The sequence below is a fragment of the Sorex araneus genome, chromosome 9 (assembly GCF_027595985.1).
Source record: "Sorex araneus isolate mSorAra2 chromosome 9, mSorAra2.pri, whole genome shotgun sequence".
NCBI lineage: Eukaryota > Metazoa > Chordata > Mammalia > Eulipotyphla > Soricidae > Sorex > Sorex araneus.
Genome location: NC_073310.1, coordinates 35,875,872 through 35,889,529, shown reverse-complemented (window position 1 = coordinate 35,889,529; position 13,658 = coordinate 35,875,872). Strand labels below are relative to the sequence as shown.

The 13,658-nt window shown below is 41.0% G+C and overlaps 1 protein-coding gene across 1 annotated transcript; it reads left to right on the top strand.

The window, feature by feature from the left end:
* Positions 1-12,092: 12,092 nt before the first annotated feature.
* BECN2 (beclin 2) lies at positions 12,093-13,454 on the top strand. The gene has a single exon (XM_004619031.2). The coding sequence runs from the start codon at positions 12,093-12,095 to the stop codon at positions 13,452-13,454; it is 1,362 nt and encodes a 453-aa protein (XP_004619088.2).
* Positions 13,455-13,658: the final 204 nt, after the last annotated feature.

Here is a 13,658-nt window from a genome sequence, read left to right as displayed (position 1 = left end):
ATAAAACATCTTACCTCCTTCATGCCATGTGAAAAATACTAGGTATACACTGATCCCTCTGCTAATTCTGCTAACCCCTCATCTTCTATTTGGTAAAGGTTTTTTCTTTGAGTGATATTTATTTTCTGGTTGTTCTATTTCCATTCTCCTTTCCTATTTTCTTTTGACTTATTTGAACATGATTCAGAATCACATTTTAATTTATTTTTTTACTTTTAGCCACTCTACTTAGTATATTTCAGTGATTGCCAGTTATTTAAATATTCATCTTTGAGACTGGAGGGAATTGAGAGGAGGCAACACATGGACAGTCTGGAGTGAAGCAGACACTCTGGAGGGTGTGCTGTTGGGACATCATATGCATGAAATTCTATCATTTATTAAATTGTAAATCATGGTTCCTGTATTGTATAGATACACATCCTTAACTTCATAGTATGTTTATAATTGTTTATGTAGAGGCTAGAGAGCTAGTTCGGTTGACTGGAGTGCATGCAATGCATTTTGGATGCCCAGGATCGACCCCCAGCACTACATTGTCTCCTGAACACAGGAAGTGACCCTAAACACTGAGTTGGGAGTAGCCCCTGAGAAATGCCTCTTATGGCCCCCAAACCAAAATACCACTTCACATAAAATATATAGAACAAAGACAAGGCTATTCTCTCCCCCTTTTCCTTTTCCTATATGTCTCCTTATCCTACTGCTATTACATATATATATATATATATATATATGCATGCATATGTCCTACAAATACAAAGCCTCTGCTTTACAGAGCTCTATGTATTTTTGGACAGGAGAAATAGTTCAATGGGCTGAAGTGTGGTTTTCATGCAGGAGGTGGCCCCTGAATACCACTAGGAGGGATCCCAGTAGTACCCCTTTAAGCAGCAGTGGATGTGGCAGCAAAATTGAAAACAAAAACAAATCTTTTTTTGGTAATTTTTTTTTGCCTTTGTTTTGGTTTGGGGGCCACACCATCCATGCTCAGGACTTACTCCTGCTTCTGCGCTCAGGAATCATTTCTGTCAGGGCTCAGAGGATCCTATATGGTGTTAGCGATCAAATCTGGGTCAGCTGCATGCGAGACAAGCACCCTGCCTGCTGTGCTACTACTCAGACCTGCTCTCTTTAAGGAAATTACAAAGGAAATGAAGTATTAGAACTGGTCCAGAGATAAATAGAAAACAACTAGGCAAGAAATCCCTATTCCCAAAGCTAACCCCTTTTGTTTAGCTTTGCAGGTATGATACCATGTGACTCAGGGATTTTAAGAGGATCCCCTTAGAATGCCTAGAAGAGGATTTTATTGTTCATCTACTCTACTGCAACCCACCTATTCTAAAAATGTGCTTCCTTGTTCTCTTTCAATGAAAACTATTTATTGTGACTGCAGACAAGATGGTGACTTCAAGGCCATCAGTGCATTATTGTATAACTTTCTGGCTTGTTGCCAAAAAGCTTTTTCTTGACTTGACACTGTGGACCTGAAATAGAAGTATGTCCCCACACATTTAACTATTCTCAGTGCTCTTCTGGTAAAATACATTCTGAGAAATGACCATAGTCATGAAAACCAGAGAATGATTCAAGGCAATCTGGTTTTATTGACACTTGCTAGTTGCAGCCAAATGGTCAAATCAATTGAAGACAAGGTAATGAAGAGCTTTATTAGTAACAAGCTTGAAGATTGGAAATAGTCAGATTCCTGTTCCAGCCTGCATGGTCACAAGAAGTGGATCCTACAGGAAAAAAAATAAGGAAATCTTTTTTTGTTTTTGGGCCACACCTCGCACTGTGTACACAAGGTTAGCACCCTGCTGACTGTACTATCCCTTTGTCTCTTAAGGAAGTCTATTTTTAGAAAGTGCAGGTTGCAGATTGTTTGGTGCAAGGTGGTCAACAAATTCCTATGGGCTGGTCCTTTTGAAGCATGTATAGATGTATCTGGAAGTATATAAAAAGCTTTCTTGGGGGGCTGGAGCAATAGCACAGCGGGTAGGGCGTTTGCCTTACATGCGGCCGACCCGGGTACGATTCCCAGCATCCCATATGGTCCCCTGAGCATCGCTAGGGGTGATTACTGAGTGCAGAGCCAGGAGTAACACCTGTGCATTGCCAGGTGTGACCCAAAAAGAAAAAAAAAAAAAACGCCTTCTTATGAAGGCATCTGCCTACTTGTCTTTTTTGCAGAAGAGCAATACAAAGGAAAGATTTTTATATTTTCAATGGCTCCAGCCCAGAGGATTTTGCTAATTTTATTACTGAGTCTATTTCTTCATTACTTTTGGTCAGTTTTAGCAGCACTCAAGTATGGTAGAATTTATATAGATCAAGAAAAAAATCCCCTCAAGAGTTGATGGAATTACAGACCTTCACTTTTCCTGAACTGAATTTCTCTGATTAATTATGCTGAAAATCATGTGGAATTTTCTTTTTCCCTTTGCTTTTATGAAAACAGATAAAATAAAAAGCCCTTGTACTTTATATCTTTAGATTTTTTTTCACAATATTGTTCTATTTAATGATCCCATGTTAGAGGAAGAGGAGGGATTTCTGAATATCTGTCTCATTAACTGAAACATAATGTGGTGATTTACCATAAATAATAAAGCCAATTGGATTAACACCTACAGTCTCTGACCAGGAGGGCGGATTCATAAAGAATGAGACAGACACATTTTATTGCATGTCCAGGTTGCAAGCTACTCAAGCTACTTTTCTCCTGCTAATTCCATTGTTTCCAAAAGAGTCATGATTCACTTATCAATGGAAGTTTGAGCTAACATTTCTTGGGTGATGTTTTGTATAACCCAGGTTACTAAATCAAACAGAGATGGGTTAATGACTTGTGCCCAAAATTAATGCTGGCCACTTCCTAGCATTTGTGTCAGCATTTATAACATGTATACTATATAGCATAGCATTTAGCCTAGTTAAATATAATAATAGTAATAATAATAATAATAATAATAATAATAATATGGCTTAAAGTAGATGCTCTGGTACTTTCTGGCCTTTGAGTATCAGTTTTGTTTGCTTTCCTATTATATTGAGATTTCCCCAGGTGACAGTTTCACTTTTGTACCTAGACTGGAATGCATCTCCTTAGATATGATCCAGTTCTAAGGTAGGTCCTTCAGTGTAAGGCTCCTCCGAAGAGAGGAGAATCTGATTCTGGTGTTGTGGTGTTGACTCTGGAATTAGCAGCCCAATATGATGGTCAATGACAGTAGCTCGTAATTATCAACCTAGACTTCTTTGTGGGCCTACTTTAATACATGTGTGTACATTTACGCTTATTTGGGGGAATCACACTAGTTGTTTTCCTGTTATGGCATAGCATATCCAGTAAGGGTATAGACTCCTCTTAAGATCTTTCAGGGGTCCTTGTTTGAATTTTATATTGCCTGTAAGAAGACTAAGGCATCTGCAATTTCTGGACTTCCTACTTCCCAGGAGTGATTCTTGAGTCACAGCCAGACCTAAGCCCTAAGTACAACCAGGTGCATTCTAAAAACAAAAAAGAATATTTAACAGGTACATTAAGAGGAAGAGCTAAGATTTTAGATATCTGTGCCCATGGGTGCTATGCAATCAGTATTAAAGTCTGGAAATTTCTTATTCTATTCTTGTCTTGGTTTCCTTTGCTGCCCTCATTTTAAACTAGATATTAAAGCATTCTATTCTTTCCTGGACTCACATTTGCTGCCCTCCCTTCCTCCTTGTCCTCCACTCCCACCCCCGTGCCCAGAAGACTGTGTTTTAAAGGAAGAAACTAACAAGGTTTAATGTGTGCAATACTCAAGTGAAGTTGTCAGATAACCAACCAGTTTGAGAGGAGAGGGAGGTGAGGAGGAAACTAACTACTCTGTGTATGGCTCCATCATCTCCCTCCTATCTACCTCTCTGTATTACTGATACCAGTGCTGAGAAGTCAAATAACTGAGTTTTAACCTGACTTTCCAGGACTTAATGATGTGTGTGAGTGGGGAGGAGGCATGGGGGGAGTGGGTGGTAGGTTTGGGCCACACCTGGCACAGGAAAAATCTACTTTTCCACTAACACTGTGTTCGTCAGTCTTTGGATAAAGCCTTTTTGGTTACACACTGGTAGAGATGGTTAAAGACAAAACAAGATCACTCTACCATAATATTTACAGAAGAGACCAAGTATGTCCCACAAATCACAAAAGTGACCATATATTTCCTTATCCAGACCAATGAAAATGCTGCTTTTAACCATTTAGCTTTTGCTACACTCTAGATAAGAATTACTTAGAGGGGTTGGGATGATAGTTCAAAAGATTTCAGTGCGTGCTTTGCATGCAGGAGACCCTAACACCTTGCCACCACATGGTCCTAGAGCACCATCAGGAGTGACCCCTGGTAATTGAGTCCACAGTCTCACTGCGTCTGACTGAAGAGAGTGAAATTGTAAAATTTCTAAAAGAAATAATTCCGATGACCTAAACATTTTTTATGTATATTTGACTTTCATCCATACTTTCTCGCTCACAGACTCAAAAGTCTTAGAATTTCCTGTGTTTAAGCGATTAAGAGAGACGGGACTACATCTGCCTGTGCTCAGGACTTACTTCTGGCTCAATATTCAGGGATCATTCCTGATTCAGGGTTCAGGGGGCCATATAGGATAATGAGATCAAATCCTAGTTAGTCTTATGAAAGGCAAGTGCCCCACCCACTGCACCATACCATTGCTCTCACCCTAAGGTAACTTTTTTTTTTTTTTATATCTAACTGAAAGGCATTTGGAAGAACTGAAGGATCAGGCTGATTGCCCGAACCAACTGTGATCCACAACTTCCAGACCCACCTCAGGCCTCTAGGGAGGGAATAGGGGCAGGACAAACAGTTCAGATCTGTTGCCAATGGTTTGATTAGAAACCTAAGAAGATAGGATTTGGGAGAATTCCTAGGTTGTAAGTGTGGATATTTGGGAAGATGGCACACTTGAGGAAGGCACTTGGACCCCTTCTCATACCTTTCTCTATCCAACTCTTTTGTTCAGCTATTCCTGAATTCACGTTAACATAATTGTAACCATGTTACCTCAATCACACACACACAAAAAGGTAATTCTATTTTTTTTTTGGTCACACCCAGCGATACACAGGAGTCACTCCTGGCTCTGCACTCAGGAATTACTCCTGGCAGTGCTCAGGGGACCATATGGGATGCTGGGAATTGAACCCATGTTGGTGGTATGCAAGGCAAACACCCTACCCGCTGTGCTATCCTCCAGTCCCCAAAGCAGTAATTCTTAAAGACACATGTTTCCCCTCTAAAAATGGGAGAAAAGGAAAAGGGGCTAGAGAGATATTGCAGGTAGAATGCTTGCAAGGCATGCAGCTAACCTGTGTTCAGTCCCCAGCACAGAGACAGCCCTGTAAATTGCCAGGTGTAGTTCTAAAACAACAACAAACATGTATTTATTTATTTATTTATTTATTTTATTTTTTAAGTTTATGGATCACAATGTTTACTATCAGGGAAGTCTAGTACAACAACAAACATTTAAAAGAGTAGAACCATAAAAAAATATGTGATTTTATATCTCTCTAGGAATATCTCAAAGATATGACTCAAAAGGTAGTCAGACTGCTGGGACCTGAATATCACTGTAAGCTAAAGGTGTTTAACTTAAGGTAAAAGGGAGGGATGCAGAACTACAAAATTGGAAGTTAATTAGTGGAAATGGAAGTCGTGTTTGCCAAAAAAATTTTTTATCCCTATCCAGTAGATAAGTCTTTTTGATCAAAATTATTTCTGGTAAGAGTTGATTTACTACTGCAGGTCCCCTTTTAATGTAAATTTCTCTTCAAAACAGTAGCTGCAACTCTTTTCAGCATTTTTGTCTGCAGTTTCACAAAATAACCCAGTGAGGCATATTTCAAGCAAGCAGATTCTGCTACTTTTCAAATAGATATATTTACAATTTTTTAGAGTGCTCCAAGCCCTAAAGTTCTCTCGCCTTGTAGATTACTATCTCCCCAATAAAAGTAAAAAATGTTTTAGAAGAAAATGTGTTACTCTACTATTCCTCCCTACCCTCACCCCAACATTTACCCCTAACCCCACTAAAATATAAACCCCAATATAATTGAAGCTGATAATGTCCTACACCCCACTCTCCCCCTTTTGAGTACTTTCTTGAGAAGTGACTGATGATTATGGTCCCTGAACCATCAACAGGAAAATGCCAAAATATATGAACAACTTTCAAGATACCACAAAGTCTGGTGAAGCTCAGTCCTGGGACCGTGACAATCAACTGCAAGCCCGCTCACCTGCCAATAGCTAGTTAGGAGCACATCTGATCTAGCTTACAGACCTTGCCTAGAAACTGGTGGGCAGGCTTAGATTTGAGATCTTGCTTTCTTCCTTCTATTTGATTTATCAAAAAAAAAACTTTTATGTTTTCTCAAAAACTTGTGTACTTTCACTGGTTTCAGTAATGCAGTAGGAGAGGTTCAATATCAAAATTGGTACTCAGTATGGACCTTGAGGGACCCTATTATATCTCTTGATGCCAGGAACTTCTAAAGCAGCAGGGATCATCATAGCTCGGATAGTTAGAGTGCCTTTGTGATCTGGGGGAAACTGCCATCCCTGATCTATGTTCTGCAAGCTCGACAGCATTTGGAAGAAGAGGAAGATTTTCAGTTTTCTGAGATGTTACTGAATATTCTCATGAGTTTCCCCAGTATGACAAAGTATCCCTTGGCTCTTCGTAGCTGGTGGGGGCCCTTCTGCTTAAACAAAGGCTCTTCTCTTCTTGGGAAGGAATCACAGTCAAGGGGTAAATGGGAGTCTTCTGGTTTTCCAGTTTTTATTTTTTCCTGAATCCTGAGTAATTTGCTCTCTGGATATATAAAAGTGTAAGCAATAAGGTATCTATCTTATCTGGTCCCGGTTTTGTGACTTGTCATTTAAACATGGGAAGCTTTATGTACCACCTGAATGCCCACTGGGTATCATTTCCTCTGATTGGTTTCGTTATAGTTTTAAATTTTGTCTGACTATGGTGGCTCCCCTCCAACTTAGGGGATGGAGGAGTTAATCTCCAGTGGGAAGGCAGATGCTATCTGATGCAGACTTCTCAAGGGTTAACTGTCAGAAATGTGAGGTAGAGCAGAAGACCTCAGCTTGGTCCTTTTCACACTCTTGGTGAAGTCACATAGACATTATTTGCCCCCTAAAGCTCCTCACTGAGAATTTCATCTCCTTCCATCCTGCATTCAGGGATAATCTGGACCACTGCCTGAACACTTTGATTCACTGGGTGAATGCTCTTTGGTTCGTCCTCCCCTGATTTTCTCTGTTTTCACAGACTCTCCAGGGAGTGCAGGGTTTATTTCCACAGGAAGAGAGAAACTCTTCTATTTATTTGAATCTGAAAATAAGCTGCTTATTTTTCTTGACCTTTAGCTCTGGTCTTACTGCATTTATTTATTTTTTACGTTGGGGCCACACCCAGAGGTACTCAGGGCTTACTCCTGATTCTGTGCTTGGAACATTCCCGATGAGCTTCGGAGAACATCCCTTGTCAGGGATCAAATATGTTACGTCACATGCAAGGCAAATGCCTTAACCATTGTATTATTGCTCTGGACCCTCATTGTATCTCTAGATTATTAAAATATTTTTGCAAGGGCTGGAGAAAGAATACAGGGGTTAAGGTGCTTGTCTTGCACTTGGCTAACTCCAGTTCTATTCTCGACACTGCATGTGGTCCCCAGAGCACTGCCAGGTAAAGTGCCACCTCCCCTACACCCCCCAAAAAGAGAAACAAAATCTTGCAAAACATTATTTCAAAATGACATATGCATGTTTATGTTTATTTCAGTGCTTAGTATACTAGACAGAATATGAAAATAATCCAAATGTGTAATAACAGATGAAGAATTAAAGTTGTGGTACATATGTACAAAGTAGAGTACTATGCAAGTATAAGAAAAGATAAAAAAAATAAAAGCTGCAGAGTGAATAGAGTTGGAGGGCATCATATTAAGTGAAATAACTCAGAGGGAGAAAGACAAATACTGGGTGATCTCACTTATCTATAGCAAAATAGCCAAACTGTAAAAAAAAGATTAGATCATCTTTATGGTTACTTCCAATTACAGAATCACCAGATATCCTGTTTTCAGTGAGTAATTCATATTTTGTAACTTTATGTCACTACTTGTTTGAGTTATAAGAAAGAAGATAAATTCAGGTGAATTTAAAAGGGAATCAAAAGGAAATGAGGATAGTAAGCAGAAAAGTCTGTTAAAAAGATTGATAAAAGAGCTTGAGAGAAAAAAGAGTGAGGGCAAGATCCTCTATTCATCAGATGTAGATTCTATATGTTGTATATAGAACCTGTTGCCTGTGGCTTGGTAAAGTGGGGTACAATCAAGGAAGACCCAAGAAAAGTGTGCTATTGATGTCGGTGGACCCCACGGGTGACTCACGTGAGTTGTGAGGAGAAAGACAGTAACTTTCTCCGGATCCACCTCTGCCACCTGGGACCCAGGGTTACTGGGTTCTTGTCTCACTCGCAGAAAAGAATTTCAGTAGACAAGCAGTGAAGTAAAACAGATTTTATTTGGAGGGTTTTTAAAAGGAAGGAGGATAAGAGAGAGTGAGAGAGTGGTCAGTAAGAGAGACAGAGTAACGCACTCAAGAGAGAACACAGACTTCTGCAAGGGCAGAGAGAACCCCTAGACATATCCCAGCATTAGACATGAAAGCATGAAAGTACACATCTCAAGAAGGGAAATGCAGGTAACACATGTGCTCGGGGGACATATGTGCTCGGGGGACACATGTGCTCGGAGGACACATGTGCTCGGCCACGTGGGCGCAAGCAGCACATGGGTTCAGGCAGTATATGTGCATCCTTCCTTTGTTCAAGGTGTCATTTATAGGTTCTTCGTGGGTTGTCTTGATCCAGAAGTTCTGGAGTCTTCTCCGGGCTGGATCATATTTTAATCAGATTAAGGGAGAGGTCTGAGGGTTTGAGGAACTTCATGCGGAGGGGTCCAACCTCCTCAGGGTCTGCTGAAGGTCTTATCAGGTCTATATTTTGTACCTACAGGGTGGATAAGTCTTAGTATTTTCCTCCCAGAAGTTTTGTTCACCTAAGTTTTATTGCCGAGGGCCTTTCCCTGTCCACCTGACTACATCATTGCCTGGCTTGAGTCAGGACTAGTAAAGTCAGCTGTAAGCGCCGTGTAGGTGCTCATGTCCTCCCATTTCCACGATGCAGACTTTCAGTTGCTCTTGAAATTTCATTTCTTCTGCACAGTGTGGAATATGGTCCCTGCCATGGATTTTGTTGAGACCTGTGGACTCAGACTGAAGAGAGAAATTGTTTTTTGAAAGAAAGGAAAATACCTGGCACAGGTATTCTTGGTCCATTGGTTTTCCCTCATGGAAAACATTTCAGGAAGAGGTGAAATAGTGAAGCAAGATAATTTTGTTTGTTTGGGGGCCACACCCAGTGATGCTCAGGTTTTACTTCTGGCTCCACACACAGGAATTATTATTGGAGGTGCTCGGAAGACCATATGGATGTGGGGATCAAACCTGGATCAGCCATGTGCAAGGCAAATGCCACTGTACTATGGATCTGACCTGCAAGATAAGTTTTATTAAATGAAATTTGCTTAGAAAAATGTGAAGAGATTGAGGAAATATGCATTCAAAATAGAACATGGATCTCTACAGACTGGAGAAAAAAAAACAGATGCAAAGGGATATGAGTTCAAGGGAGAATGTGAGCCTGAAAAAGCAAGCCCACACAGATAAGTGAGAGACAAACAAGGGAGATATGTGTTCAAGAAAGAACATGCTGGGCTGGAACATATGACCGACATGAGTTTGATCCCAGGCAACTCATATGGTCCCCTGAGCTTCATTAGGCATATCCCTGAGCACTGCCAGGTGTGACACAAAACAAAACAAACAAAACAAGTGAAATAGAGAGGGAGAGAGGGAAAAGAAGGGAGGAAGAGAGAGGAAGAGGAGGAAGAGGAAGGGAGGGAGAGAGAGAGAAAGAGAGAGAGAGAGTGAGCATGCGGCCTACCCAGGTTCAATTCCTCCATCCCTCTCGGAGAACCCAGCAAGCTACCGAGAGTATCCCACCCCCACGGCAGAGCCTGGCAAGCTACCCATGGCGTATTCAATATGCCAAAAACAGTAACATCAAGTCTCACAATGGAGATGTTATTGGTGCCCGCTTGAGCAAATAGAGCAAACTGAGGAACAACGGGACGACAGTGCTGCATTGCTACAGTGCTTGAGTACATGAAAGTTAAGGCGGGTGAGGGTGGGAAAGGGGTATACCGGGGATATTAGTGGTGGGGAGTGTGCACTGGTGGAGGGATGGGTGTTTGATCATTGTGTGATTGTAACCCAAACATGAAATCTTGTAACTATCTCATGGTGATTCAATAAATTTTTTTTTAAAAAAAGTTAACCTGAGGGACTGGAGCACAGCGGGTAGGGCATTTGCCTTGCACTGGGTTAACCCACATGCATCACCGCTGGGTGTGACTCAAAAAGCAAAAAAAAAAAAAAAATGTTAATCCAATTGTTGTCACAGGAAAGCTTTGCACCACTCATGGTCCCTCTGTGATCTCATTCGTTGCTCTGTTGATGGTCTTTTCATAAACTTATAGATTCTTTTGTAGCTTATCCTTTATTTGAGGGATCCACCCTTCTCTGGGTGGGGACTTGGACTTCTGCATTTGGGTGGTACCTCAGTTTCTCCTCTCCAAAGAGCTCAAGATTTTTGTTTCAAAGGTCTTCATGCCTTTGGACCTCTTGAAGTCTACCTACTTAATGTCTTAAGTTTTATTATTTCCCCAAAGTACATTATCAAAAATCAGCCCCCCCCTGCCCCTGCCATCTATCTGACTACAAAAAACCCATGCCCTAAATACTATCTAATCCATGTAGTTCTCACTCAGACCCTAAAACATGAGAATATTGAAAAAGGAGAAAGAAAATAGAAGGAAACTTTTCAAAAATGAGTCCTTTTTTTCCCCAACTCAAAAAAATATCATGAAAGAGACTCCTCAGAGAGAACCTGGATACACTAAAATCTGAATGAATACCCACGCCCTTCATCTCTATGTCCCCTTACTCAATTTATGGCATATGGGTTCAAACTTAAAGCAAAGTGTGGCTTAGATTTTTATTTGTTTGGGGTGGTAAAGTAATCAAAATGTGACTGAACTATAACAATGAGTAGAATTTTGCTATTCACTCCCAGGGATAAATCAGGACTCACAAATGACAATGATTTTGCAAATAGGTTCTTATTCTGCTAGTCTATAACCTTTTTGAAAGAATGTGAGGGTGAATGTGAGCAGACTTCGTACACCAAAACCATCCCAATCTTTGTAACACTGTGCAAGCTTAGGACCAAAATCATAGCTGACAATGAAGGAAATGCCATATAACCAAGGATGGGTAGAAGTTTGTTTTTAAAAAATTTTAGGCATCTTGGTTTATAATATTTTTCATGATAATATTTCATGCATACAATGTTTCAACACTATGGGGATGGGTAGAAGTTACCCAGTTAAACAGAGGGAAGGGAGAGAGCTTCAGTCAGAGGGAACAATATGGCATATTGGAATAACAAATACAGCTGGCCTGTGGAATCCTACAGGATTCTGACCATGAAAAGGGCAGAAAATTATTAGCAAAGAATCCAAAAAGAGGTCCTGAGCATCAGGGTGGCTAGATACCTGAGGAATATACCTAAGCATCAGGATAGCTTTATACTTGAGGAATGTGGCTTTATCCTCAGGTAAGATAAAAGCCATTACACAGTTTAAGAAGGGAGGAACCAAGATCAGATTTTAGCTTTAGAAAGATTACTCTTAAGATATGCCTGGAGAATGTGAAGGGAGGGGAAGTTAGATGGTCCGATTTTCCTTATGTAAGAATCATTTGTCTGAAGAAGATCTAGAGAGGTATATAAGGAAATTCTGTTGGAAGGTTTTAAGTAGTAGAAGGTGGGGCATGCATTTTGAATGAGATATTCTAATTAAGCTTAAGCAAGTATAAATGGAGGAGAAGTACTGGGAACCAGAAAAACTTGGGATCAAGGTACATCCAGACTCCACCATGCCCTTGAATTGCTTCATTTGTCAACGCTGCAAGCAGCCTCTGAAATGGAATCAACCTTCTACTTCCCTGGAAAATTCGGCCCTCAAAAGTTCTGAAAAACCTGAAACAGGGAACTTGGCCTCAGCTCAATGTAAGCCAGAAACCCAGAGGAGCTCTGACTCTTTCAAAGATTCAAATATTGAAGACCGACAAAATGAAGTTCTCTCTGGCAATGACAGACTCTCCACGGACAAGCCTGACCAATTCATCCTGGTAGGGCAATTTGACTCCATGAGAACACTTCATAGCATCCAGAAAATGACTGTGGATGTTTTTGACATTCTCTCCGATAAAAAAGACATAGACCATCCCCTTTGTGAAGACTGTACTGACAAACTTTTGGAAACACTAGACACCCATCTCACCATCCTGGAATCTGAGAACAAGACATACAAAATCTCTTTGGAGAGTGGAGAGAGTGTACCAGAAGGTGAGTTGGAGGCCCTGCAGGAGGAACTGAAGGGGTTGGAGCTGGAGGAAGCGAGGCTGGTACAGGAACTGCAGGAGCTGGAGAAGAACCGAGAGAGAGCAGCAACTGATCTCGAGGCAGCTCAGGCTGAGACCAGGAGGCTGGACCAGCAGGAAATCCTGGACCAGAGGGACTACAGTCAGTTACAGTGGCAAGAACTGGAACTGCAGGATGAGTTGAGGAGTCTGGGGCAAAGGTTTAAGTATGTCCAGAACCAGCAATCCCAATTGGAGAAAATGAACGTCTTCAGCACCACCTTTGACATTTGTCAGGATGGACATTTGGCCATCATTAATAACTTTCGATTGGGTAGCCTCCCTTCTGTTCCTGTGAGTTGGAGGGAGATTAATTCGGCCTGGGGACAGACAGCCTTGCTGCTTCTTGCTCTATCCAAGACAATCGGGCTGGAGTTTGAGAGGTATCAACTTGTGCCCTGTGGAAGTCATTCCTATCTGAAGTCTTTAACCCAGAATGCCATTTTTCTGCCTTTGTTTTGTTGCGATAGGAAGGATATTTGGTTGTATTATAAGTTTGACCAGGCAATGGTAGCTTTTCTGGACTGTATGCAACAGTTCAAAACCGAAGCAGAGAAAGGTGAATTGGGTCTGCGAATGCCCTATAGGATTCACGTAAAGGAAGGTTTAATGGAAGACCCTGCGAATGGTGGTAAATTTTATTCCATCAGAACCCACATGAACACAGAAGAGCAATGGACGAAGGCACTAAAGCTTATGCTTACAAACTTTAAGTGGAGTCTTGCTTGGGTTTCATTAAGGTATCGTCAAAAATAAGCTTTTATATAATGATCTCTCTGGTATGTGGGACTTCACAGCAAGGTACCAACAGAATTCCAATGGTAGCATAATAGGAGAGTTGATCTATACAATTTAAGCAGGGATGGGAGTTGGAAGGAAGTGGTGCCATTGTTCTTGGGAGAAGGATGGGGTATACTGGTGATGGGTGTGGTGTTTGAATAACACACGTGATAAACCATT